The sequence below is a fragment of the Neomonachus schauinslandi genome, chromosome 1, assembly GCF_002201575.2.
Source record: "Neomonachus schauinslandi chromosome 1, ASM220157v2, whole genome shotgun sequence".
Lineage (NCBI taxonomy): Eukaryota > Metazoa > Chordata > Mammalia > Carnivora > Phocidae > Neomonachus > Neomonachus schauinslandi.
In genome coordinates, this window is record NC_058403.1 from 6,253,031 (window position 1) to 6,265,479 (window position 12,449).

At 39.3% G+C, this 12,449-nt stretch overlaps 1 protein-coding gene across 1 annotated transcript in view; it reads left to right on the plus strand.

Moving 5' to 3' along the window:
* BRWD1 (bromodomain and WD repeat domain containing 1) overlaps positions 1–12,449 on the plus strand; it is a 105,446-nt gene that overhangs the window by 12,106 nt on the left and 80,891 nt on the right. Inside the window, 4 exon segments of the mRNA XM_021679271.2 lie at positions 8,106–8,256; positions 10,401–10,499; positions 10,879–11,039; positions 12,205–12,426. Coding sequence (XP_021534946.2) covers positions 8,106–8,256; positions 10,401–10,499; positions 10,879–11,039; positions 12,205–12,426 — 633 coding nt within the window.

Here is a 12,449-nt window from a genome sequence, read left to right on the forward strand (position 1 = left end):
GCTGGCTTTCGTCTAGACTTTCTTTGTTTCTGTAACATTCTATACTGTGTTAGTGATCAGATTTTATAATACATTTCTTATTAAAATGGTTTATCAAATTCCCTTTGCTCAGCATTTTAGCTTAAAAAGAAGATGATCCTTAAATACACAGTGTTATGTTTTCAGCCAATTTGAAAGGAATTGAACCAGTAGCTGTGCAGCTATGGATCCTTTCTGGCTCGTTACTCATTGGGGGACTAATACTTCTATTCTGAATGATTTAATTGTATTTACTTAAGAGTTCATACATTTCAGGACTCTGCAGCTGAACCTAGAATCTCTATCAAGTGCAGGGCTTTTATTTGACTTTTTGTAAGCTCTTGTTTTGTTTGTATTGAGTTTTATGAATTTGCTTTAAAGACATAGCTAAAATGAATAGGTTTTATTTCTCTTGGTCTTTTAGAATATGGCAGACTTCTTTTTTTTAAATTTTTTATTGTTATGTTAATCCTCATACATTACATCATTAGTTTTTGATGTAGTGTTCCATGATTCATTGTTTGTGCACAACACCCAGTGCTCCATGCAGAACCTGCCCTCTTTAATACCCATCACCAGGCTAACCCATCCTCCTACCCCCCTCCCCTCTAGAACCCTCAGTTTGTTTTTCAGAGTCCATCGTCTCTCATGGTTTGTTTCCCCCTCCGATTTCCCCCCCGTTCATTCTTCCCCTTCTGCTAACTTTTTTTTTTTTAAACATATATTATTTGTTTCAGAGGTACAGATCTGTGATTGAACAGTCTTGCACAATTCACAGCACTCACCATAGCACATACCCTCCCCAATGTCTATCACCCAGCCACCCCATCCCTCCCACCCCCCACCACTCCAGCAAACCCTTTGTTTCCTGAGATTAAGAATTCCTCATATCAGTGAGGTCATATGATACATGTCTTTCTGTGATTGACTTATTTCGCTCAGCATAACACCCTCCAGTTCTATCCACATCGTTGCAAATGGCAAGAGCTCATTCCTTTTGATGGCTGCATAATATTCCATTGTATATATATACCATATCTTCTTTATCCATTCATCTGTCAATGGATATCTTGGCTCTTTCCACAGTTTGGCTATTGTGGACATTGCTGCTATAAACATCGGGGTGCACATACCCCTTCGGATCCCTACATTTGTATCTTTGGGGTAAATACCCAGTAGTGCAATTGCTGGATCATATGGTAGCTCTATTTTCAACTTTTTGAGGAACCTGCATACTGTTTTCCAGAGTGGCTGCACCAGCTTGCATTCCTACCAACAGTGTAGGAGGGTTCCCCTTTCTCCGCATCCCCGCCAACATCTGTCGTTTCCTGACTTGTTAATTTTAGCCATTCTGACTGGTGTGAGGTGGTATCTCACTGAGGTTTTGATTTGGATTTCCCTAATGCCAAGTGATGTTGAGCACTTTTTCACGTGTCTGCTGGCCATTTGGATGTCTTCTTTGGAAAAATGTCTGTTTATGTCTTCTGCCCTAGAATATGGCAGACTTCTTGATGAAATGATAAACTAAGTCTGGCTAGAAGATGTTTTGCATTAATATTGAAAACTGTGATCTTTACTATGTTCATGTGGCTGAAATTGTTCCTTGACCAGTACTTCACTATTTCATAGCTTCTTCGGGCTGTGGCATACTCATACATTTTGAAATGTCCTGTCTCTTCTGCTTTGATACATCTTGTGAAATATTAAAAAAAACAAAGAGGGTTGACTTTTTGGGGCGTATTTGTCTCTTCATTAAGTTCCATGTAGGACTCAGGCTTTAATTAGTCTTCACACAGGTTTATTTTAATTATGTTCTGCTTAGAAAATTCAGTTACTTTCATATGTTACAACGGAATAATCTCAAGTTTAGTGGTTTCTTTTCAGAAGTCAGCTGATTTATGGATAAAGCCCCTGAGTATTTTGCCTTTTGTATTTTATTCCTTTCAGATGATCTTACTCCCTATTGTAATGATCAGTCAGAACTCCCTATCAAGAATATCAGAAATCTTAGATTTTCTTCTTCTGAATAATTTGTAATTTGGAAAAAAGAAATAGGGCTTGCTGTTTTGCTAAGTAAGGGAAGAAGAAAATGATATTAATAGGTTACACAGAATTACTAACTAAGGATATGTCCTTTGGTATTGGCTGAAGCATTAATAGCATTTTCTAGGCAAGCCTCACTTTATGGGATGGCTGGTGGATGAGTTTGCTTCAGATTTTCAAATTGGTGGGCAGTGCTGGTAGGATTGGTGTGATTGCGTAGCACGTGATAGTAGGCTTATGGGATGCTTTACTTGCTTAAAAGCAGGGGCCTAAATAATAAAGTTACAATGATATCTTGTAAGTCTGTAGGTGGAATAGATGGGTGATTTAATGGTGTCATTAAGGCCTTGGTCTCTGTCTTTTTGATTGGGCAGTTGACATCTTGGCTTTTTTCTCCTCAAACTGTTAGTTTTAATGGTTGCTATCATATCCTAGAAATGATGGGAGGGAAGGGTTCTTTTATTAGGGAGGAGAATTTTTCAGGAACATTGCCCTGCCTCAGAAAGTTTCTTCTCTGTTTCATTGCCCAGGACTACATAGGAGGGGCCTGCCGAAGTCGGGGGAGATAGTGGCTGTAGGGTGAGCAAACCCGGTCTACTCCGGGAAGCTAAAACTAGTTCTCTTTCCTGAATTAAAATCAGTGCTTTTGAGTGAAGGATCTTCATGCCAACACGAGATCATTTCTCTGCCTACGTCCTTTTGGATAACCTGAGGGTTAATCTCTTTTCCCCTTTTACATCTATAGCAGTATTTATCTTGCCCTTGACTACTAAACATGCATTTCTTTATAAAGCCTAGAAAAGAGGCCAAGAACTTCTGTGGCATCAGAGGCTGAGGGGACTTACTTAAGGAAGACATTGATTTTTTTTATTCTGTATCAAAGACTATGCTGTCACTTCTTATTTCATTGTGGTACTGTATGCCCATTATATAGGAGTTGTGATATGATGTGGTAGTTACGTGTTTTCCCTTGTAAGGTTTCTAGATGCAGTTTAATTGAGGGAAAGCTAATGATCAGATAGGAACATATTAAAGATATTAAACATTCATTCTAGATCCTGATTATAGTATCCCAGACTTTACAGAAAAAGCTACTTTCTCCCATAACTTTCCAATTAGACAGGTTATCTAGACCCTACTACCACTCTGTTGTATAGTTGCTACCCTGGGCTTGAAGAGGCTCATGCTCACAGCAGTATTTAGTGATAGTGATAGTAACATGGTGATCCTAGGAGTATGGCTGATACACTTTCTGAGAGTGACTGTGGCTACAAAAAATAAGATGGTAGAGAGATTGGCTATTTGATGTTGGAAGGAACTTAGTTCTGGCCTCATTCCTGAGGATGTTGCATAACTGCCTTACTCGTTGAAGTCGCTGGTAGAGACTATTACCAGTCGGCGTAGGACTTGAAAATAGTGAAGGAACATTATTTATCGTATTGATTTGGTCAATACCATACTAACTTAATAATCCAGAACCATTTTCTTTTTTTTTTTTTTTAAGATTTTATTTATTTATTTGAGAGAGAGAATGAGATAGAGCATGAGAGTGGGGAGGGTCAGGGGGAGAAGCAGACTCCCTGCTGAGCAGGGAGCCCGATGTGGGACTCGATCCCAGGACTCCAGGATCATGACCTGAGCCGAAGGCAGTCGCTTAACCAACTGAGCCACCCAGGCGCCCACCATTTTCTTTTTTAAAAAAATATTTGAGATTGAGAGCGCATGCGTACACGAGCAATGGGAGGGGCAGAGGGAGAGGGAAAGAATCTCCATGCTCATTGTGGAGCCCAATGCTTAGTGTGGAGCCCAGCGTGGGGCTGGATCTCATGACCCTGAGATCCTGACCTGAACTGAAGTCAAGAGTCAGCTAATGCTTAACTGACTGAGCTGCCCAGGTGCCCTTTGTTTTTGTTTTTTAAGATTTTCTCTTTAAGCAATCTCTACACCCAGTGTGAGGCTCACACTCACAACCATTTTCTGTTCATCATTTTTGTTGCCTGTATTGGGACTAGAACCACCATACTTTCCAGAAATACCTTGTTTTATACAAAAATAGGTTAGCAAACTTCCTCCCCCTTCATCTTTTGATGATTGTGCTAGAATCCTCAGAAATGCAATGAATCTATAATTCTTTTATGGGATTACAGCTGCTGCCTGGAATCCATGTTCCTACAACACCTGGACTTCGTCTAAGTACACCTGCCTATGTTGAAGCCTCCTATTATTTTAATGATCAGTTTTATTGCTTCTTCAACTCAGGCAGCGAGTGTAATCTAGAACGTTTCCCTTCTAGATCATTTAAGAGATAAAATAAGACCATGTTTAGCACTAGGAAACACTCTGTTTAAAATTTTCTGTCCGTACCTTTTCTATTAGAGAAGTTGTTTTTAGCCATGTCTGTTATAGCTCGTCTTTTTTTTTTTTAAGATTTTATTTATTTATTTGACAGAGAGAGACATAGCGAGAGAGGGAACACAAGCAGGGGGAGGGGGAGAGGGAGAAGCAGACTCCCCGCCGAGCAGGGAGCCCGATGTGGGACTCGATCCCGGGACTCCAGGATCATGACCTGAGCCGAAGGCAGTCGCTTAACCGACTGAGCCACCCAGGCGCCCAGTTATAGCTCGTCTTTAAGAACAAGTCTCCACTCAGGAGACAGGCTTGGTTGTGTAACTTCAAAACTTAAAGCCAATTATATAAGTTATCTATCCACCTGGATAGTAGAAATCTTAAAACTATTAGAGTGATTTTGTGCCTTATAGAAGCCATATTGCCATTGCTCAAAGTCATTTTATCTTTGTTAAGCTTTTTAGATATATTATTTAGGTTGGTCAGTGTGAGTACTTCAGTGGGGGGTTTTGTTTTCAGATTTGCATTGCTGACAAGTTCTTAGATCTGTGATTTTCTTGGCCCTGTTGGAATTACTTTCTAGTTCCTTCTATCTCTCTCCTCCCATGATGAGCTCATTATCTACAACAGTTTTTGGACTTTCACATGCTGACACTTGGAAGCACAGAGTCCTAATTAGTATTAAGAAACACTTTGATGTCTACTTGAGCTTTGATAGGCCTTTGGAGTTTTGCTGTGGGATATCTGTCAGGGTAGGAAACAGAAGTCAGGTTGAGAAGTTGAAGATATTTTATTTAGCCTCTTCTGTCATTAGGGCTTATGAACAAATATTTTAAATATTCTATTTACTTGAGAGAAAAAGAGACAGAGTGGGGGAAATGGGAGGGGCAGAGGGAGAGGGAGAGAATCTCAAGCGGACTCCATGCCGAGCATAGAATCCTATGTGGGGCTCCATCTCACGACCCTGAGACCATGACCTGAGCTGAAATCAAGAGTTGGACACTCAGCTTTTACATCCGGGAAGCGTCAGGTTTAAGCTATGCGATTAAAGAAGCTGAACTAATTGTTCCGATGGATGATAGAAAGCAAGACATGATAATCAAGAAATTAAGGCGATATGGGTGAAGTCCTGTTTGTTTAGAATCCTGTGGTACACTGCCAAAAGGTGATCTTAAATCTCAACAGCTTGGGTACTGAGTGGCAAATAATGTTCTGGAAACTTTCAGCGAGGTGTTCTCAATATAGGTCTGAATGTTTTTGCCTAACTATGGCATTTAAGTAGAGAATAAGTGAGCACTTCCTTGCTTGCTATAATTAAATAAAGTGCTGGATTCATCTGGGGGGAAAAAAAAAGCTGGACACTCCGCTGACTGAGTGACCCGGGTGCCCCACAACAACTTTATATTGAATCCAGGCTTGTTTTATATTTGAATTAATGCATAAGAACCAAAAGTGAGATCTCGAGGTATGTTTCAGGTTTCTTAAATTCTACATATTAGTGAAATCAAATGGTATTTTTCCTTCTCTGACTTATTTTACTTAGCATAATACCCTATAGTTCCATCCATTTTGTTGCAAATGGCAAGATTTCATTCTTTTTGATAACTTTTTGATAACTGAGTAATACTCCATTTACTCCCGGGCCATAAGTTTTTGTTTCTTCATTTTCTTCTGGGGTATCTTTTTCTTCTGTGCAGCCTCCTCTCTGGTTTAAGAACAATCTGGTCTTCTTCAGTAAGGATTGCTCAGTGTGCCAGGAAGAGCTCTTGTGTGGGTTAATCTGACCATGAGCCCTGTAAGTTCTACACTGCACCTTGGGGGCTTTGTTCACCTGGATGTACTCAATGACCGGAGAATCTACATCTAAACCCTTAAGTTCAGCATTACTCTCTGCATTGTTAAGCGTGTGCAGTAAAAATTCAGCACTCTTTTTGGGCCATGACCCTGTGTGCAGCCCCACTGTTTGGCCTAGGCACACCTACCACCTCCACCATTGTAGCAAGGCAATAGCACACATGGCTTCTGCAAAGTGACATCCTTCAGATACTTAGTGGCTTTTCAGATAAGTGTACCCTTGATGGCCTGGGCAGTTGCACGTGTGTTCTTAAAGTGAACACGAAGATTTGAACCTCTTGGTTTGCATGATTTTGTAGGGTTTTCTGTCTGGGTCAAGTGAACAGCGATCACCTCAGTCTGCTTCGGGGAATAGCACCCAACTGTTTTCCAAAGTGGTTGTACTGTGTTCTGTCCCACCAGCAGTTTCTCCATGTTCTTGTCAATCTTGGTCTGGCCAGTACTTTTAATTTTAGCCATTCTAACAGGTGTGTATTAATACCTGATGGTTTTAATTTGTGTTTCATCAGTTACCAGTGAATGATGTTGAGCATCTTTTTGTGTGTGTGTGTGTGTGTGTGTGTGTGTGTGTGTGTGTGTGTGTGTGACATGTCTGTTCACATCTTTTGCCTGTTTTTAAAAATTAGATTTTTTTAATAATTGAATTTTGAGAGTTTTTTATATTCTAGATACAAGTCCATTATCAGAGATATGCTTTGCAGACACTTTTTTTCAGTCTGTGGGTTGTCTTTTCATGCTCTGAACCGCGCCTTTTGAAAAACCAGAAGCTGTTAGTTTTGATGAAGTCTAGTTTATCGGCTGGTTTTTGTGTGGATTGTACTTTTGTTGTCATTAGAGATATTTATCTAACCCCAGGTCATAAAGATTTTCTCCAGTGATTTCTGTGATAAGTTTTTCAGTTGTAGATTATGCATTTATTTTTTTTTTTAAGATTTTATTTATTTATTCGACAGAGAGAGACACAGTGAGAGAGGGGACACAAGCAGGGCAGAGGGAGAGGGAGAACCGGACTCCCCACTGAGCAAGGAGCTCGATGTGGGACTGAATCCCAGGATGCTGGGATCATGACCTGAGCTGACGGCAGATGCTTAACAACTGAGCCACCCAGGCGCCCCTCTAGATTATGCATTTAGATCTGTGATCTGTCTTGAGATAATTTTTGTTTATGGTGTGATGTATGGATCAAAGCTAATTAAAAAAATTTTTTTGGCAAATGGATATCCAGTTGTTCCAGCTCTGTTTGTTGAAAAGATTATCTTTTGTCCTTTGTGCTTTTGTCAAAAATCAGTTGCCCTCATACAATGATTTCCTGAAGTCAAGTATTATTTTTATACCTCAACTTTTTTTTTTTTTAAAGCTGCTTCGGCTTTTGTAGGCCACTTGCATTTGAATATGAATATTAGAATAAAATTGTCATTTTCTGCAAAAAAGCCTGCTTGGATTTTGATTGGGTTGGCTTTGAACCTATAGATCAGTTTGCTGTTTATTTAGATCTTCTGTAATTTCTTTTTTTTTTTTTTAATTATTTATTTGAGAGAGAGAATGAGATAGAGAGAGAGCATGAGACGGGGGAGGGTCAGAGGGAGAAGCAGACTCCCTGCTGAGCAGGGAGCCGATGCGGGACTCGATCCTGGGAACTCCAGGATCATGACCTGAGCCGAAGGCAGTCGCTTAACCAACTGAGCCACCCAGGTGCCCCTAGATTTTCTGTAATTTCTTTCAGCAACGATTTGTAGTTTTCCTTGTACATGTTTTTCACATGTTTTGTCAGACTTATCCCTAAGAGTTTAATATTTATTGATAATATTGTAAATAATGTTTTTAAAACTTGTTCTCCAATTTAGGTCTTGTCCAATAAGCATGTGGCTCCTGATCATCTGTTGCAAATCTGCCAGCGCATTGGTCCCATGTTGGATAAAGAAATTCCACCCAGTATTTCAAGAGTCACTTCTTTACTTGGTGCAGGAAGGCAGTCTTTGCTACGTACAGCAAAAGGTACCTTAATTTGAAGAAGTGTTCTGCTTTGTAGCTTAATAATAATTATAATTGTGAAGTAATGTATGCATTGTGGAAGAAAGGCGATATGTAACTATAAACCATGCTGTGGACTATAAAATTTTCTGCGTTTAGCATAGACATTGAATTTTACTACATAAGTGTTTAATGGGTCCTTCTGCATTTAAAAAAATGATAAAGGTTTAGATGTTAAGCGAAAAAGCTTGAATTTATTCTGAGATGTGTTTGAGGTTTTATCGATGTGAGTTCTTAATTTTCCATTTTGTAGCTCACTTATAACTTCATTGAATGTAATTGTATGTGTCTAATAAACTCTTTAAATGCTAGAAGTATTTTATTTGGTATTTAGATTCTGAAAGCCCTTTGTAATAAGGGGAAGTGATTTTTTAAATTGGTAGCAGTTTGAAACAAGCACCAAAAATGTACAATTGCATGGTTCTTTTTCATCAATTTAATTTTTTTGCGAAGTTATGTGGTAGCAAAATGTTTGGAATTGCTGTTCTTTTTCTGTTAGCTTGGTATAAATCACCTAGACTAAGTATATGTATGTGATATGATCTATGTATACAACATGGCTGAACTGCTAACGGGCAAGAATGTTGGCTCTTCTGATCCTGAGTGTGTGTTCACGTGCACTCCCCATGATTACCTTTATTCTGATCCTGAGTGTGTGTCACGTGCACTCCCCATGATTACCTTTATTCTGATCCTGAGTGTGTGTCACGTGCACTCCCCATGATTGCCTTTAAGATCCGTTGCTGAGACGCTGCTGCCGCCTAGGTGCACCAGCAGGGTAAAGCTTGACTGAGGAAGAACAACCCTCCTTCCTGCTTCCATGCCAGCCTGGTTTGTCAGCTTTAGTTATTTCCTCGTGCTCTGTGGCCCTGCCACACTGTGGCTTGGGTCAGGAAACTGCTCTTATTCTCCCTTCTCTGCGTCCCCGTTCCCCTTGTAATTATTCTATTTTAGGTTGTTATGTAGTAGTTGCCTGAGTGGCCTGTTTTCCTCTGTTTTCTTTACTTGTGTCAAGCTCCGTGTCGTTTTGTGATGAGCACTGCTTTGGAACTGGCAGACCTTAGAAGAGACTTAAGCCAGCTGCCCTAGGGTAGGGGCCCATGTTTCTCTGTTTTGTACTGGCGTCAAGAGAGGATGCCTTGTAACTGCTCTTTGGTCATGATAGTGGTAATGAATCCTTTCATGTAAAAAGTAATATGTGTGTTAGGTTGGGGCACCCGAGGCTCAGTAGAGGTTTATATGCCTTCCTTCCCTTCCTCTTTCATTTGTGAAGAAGCTAATTTCTGGCACAGCATAATCTGTGTTCTGCTGCTATCTCCTATAGAGGGGGCAGATGTTTCTTCTTAGTGTATTTGTTGATAGGTCAAAAAGGGACGGGACTCTAGAATTAGCGTTCACACTCACAGATCCTGCGTGCTCTTAGGTAAAGGCTTATCCGTGATCCTAAAACAAGAGGAAAGCCATTTAATTTTGTCAGTATTTCCTAAGGAGATTAAAGTCATGGTAATATTGGCCAAAATTAATTTTGAAACTCCGTTAACATTTTAAGGATTTTCGTATCAGTCAAATAAAATTTTTCTTACAAAAATTTCCATTTTGGGAAAGTTGGATCCGTTGTGATTAAGATCTCTTACCATTCATATCGTGTGGTGTAATTCTGCACTGACGAATAAAAACTTACTCGGCATAGACTAGGACTTGGGAGTCAAAAGATCTGGTTTTACGGTCCGTCTGGACTGGGTCATTGGCAGCGGGTCTCTTGAAAGGTCCCAGAACCTTTGAGCCTCAGTTACCTCACTTGTGCGTTGGCGATCACACCTACCTCACAGGGTTGTTGTGAGGATTCAATGAGACGATGTACGTGGAAAGCACTTTGTACACTGTAAAGTGCTGTACTCATGTTAGCTGTTGTTGTTGTATCTGAGATGTCTTAATTTTTTTTTCCCCTTCAGAAATAGTCTAATAAATCTCTAGGGCTTTTCTGTTAAAGTATATTAGTTGGTAAAACTTTGAATAAACAGTTTGTTACAATATACGTAAGTATTCTATAAAATCTTTCTTGGGGTTAACTTTCAAGATTTTATGTGTATCTAAAATTCGTTTTAAAGACTGCAGGCACACAGTTTGGAAGGGCTCTGCCTTTGCTGCTCTTCACAGAGGAAGACCTCCAGAAATGCCAGTGAACTATGGTTCCCCACCCAGTCTTGGTGAGTGAGCGTGGCTTGGCACGTGACCGAACCCCAGCTTTTAATTTCTTGACCGACTTTGTAACGGCTTTTTAACAGCTATATTAAAATTTAAAAGGAAATACTGGTAGTGTTGTTTCAGTAGTGATAAGTACCCATTTCCAGACTTACTGTTTTCCTAAAGTTATTACTAAATGTAGTAAAAATTATTGAAAGATAATCTTATGCTAATAAGAAGCCCATAATGGTGATTATAGTAGAACAGAGTTGGGGAGAAACTAGTATCCTTAGGATTTCTTGAACATAGATTCTGTGACCCTCTAGAAATTGTTGTGGAGTTTTTCTTCGTTTTTTACATTATTGGCTCTTCTTAACCATTTTCATTGTTTTTATTTCCTAGTGGAGATACATCGAGGAAAACAACTCACAGGGTGTTCCACTTTTAGCACAGCATTTCCAGGAACTATGTATCAGCATATAAAAATGCACAGAAGGATTCTTGGACATCTGTCTGCTGTTTACTGTGTAGCATTTGATAGGACAGGACATAGAATCTTTACCGTGAGTTAATGTTTTTTAAACTCAATTTGGTATCATCTGGAGCACTTCAGTGTGCATTAGAATCCTGTAGGCGATCTTATAAAACACGTAGATTCTGTGGTTCCCATTCTCAGGGATTTTGACTCCATAGATCTGGGGTGGGGCCCATGAATTTGCATTTTTATTAAGTATCCCAAGTGATTCAGATGCAGATAGCCAGGCCTTGTGTAGTGTTTGTGAGACATTGACTTAGTGGTTCATGGGCATGATCATCAGGGATCTTAAAAATATGCATGCCTAATACTTCCCTTCCATCCCATTCTAGACCTACTAATGAGGGTCGTTTCTAGTATGTCCAGTAACGAAAACAGACCAAAAAAGCTTCCATAAAAATCCAAATCTTTGCAGGTGATTCATATTCATATTGACTACTCATTGATCCAGGGAAATTGATTACTTGAACAGTGAAAGATTATTTTATTATTATTATAAAACTATAAATATTTGTAATCTAACATTTTAATATTTTAAGGGAAGATTACGATGGGTCAGAAGTTTAAGTTTCCTTTTTCAGTTGTGAGATTCAGAGTAGATACTAAAAAATTTGCTGAGTTAGATGGATGCTGGCTGGTGCCACAAATTTGAGACCCTGTTGTTGGGTTATTTAAAATGAGGGTGCTAGTCCCGTTCTTTTTTAGTTGTTTTTGAGATTGCCACTCACTTAGCCGGTGAACCGTAGGTCTGTCCTAATGCATATCAAATTATTTAGCTTGATGTGAGCAAAACTGACATTTAACCATTGTTAATTGAAATAGGTGAGCCATGAACTTTTAGTTGAACTCATTGCTTGGCGGAGAATTTTGGGAAAATAGTATTTATAATGTCTGATCCACAGAAATGAAAACTTCATAGTATCTTTATAGAGATGTTATTTGATTTGAAGAAAAAAATTGTTCCATACGTGTTCTGACTGTAAGATTCATAATTTACAGAATATTACACAGTTGGAAAGAGAAGAGTTATACTTAATTTGAGTGACACGTAAATAGTATTTTTAAAAATGCTAGGCCATCTTGGTTACTTCTAAGTATTAGCAATTGTGAATAAAGCTGCTGTAAACATGAAAAAAAAATGCTAGAAAAGACTTGCTGTTTTAACATTTGTTTTTGGGTGTATTTTTTCTCAGGGTTCAGATGATTGTTTGGTGAAGATTTGGTCAACACACAATGGCCGCCTGTTATCAACATTAAGAGGTCATTCTGCAGAAATTTCAGATATGGCAGTAAACTATGAGAATACAATGATTGCTGCAGGGAGCTGTGATAAGATAATTAGAGTGTGGTGCTTGAGAACTTGTGCCCCAGTTGCTGTGCTCCAAGGACACACGGGGTCAATCACATCTTTACAGGTAAACTAGCTTTAGTGTGCACA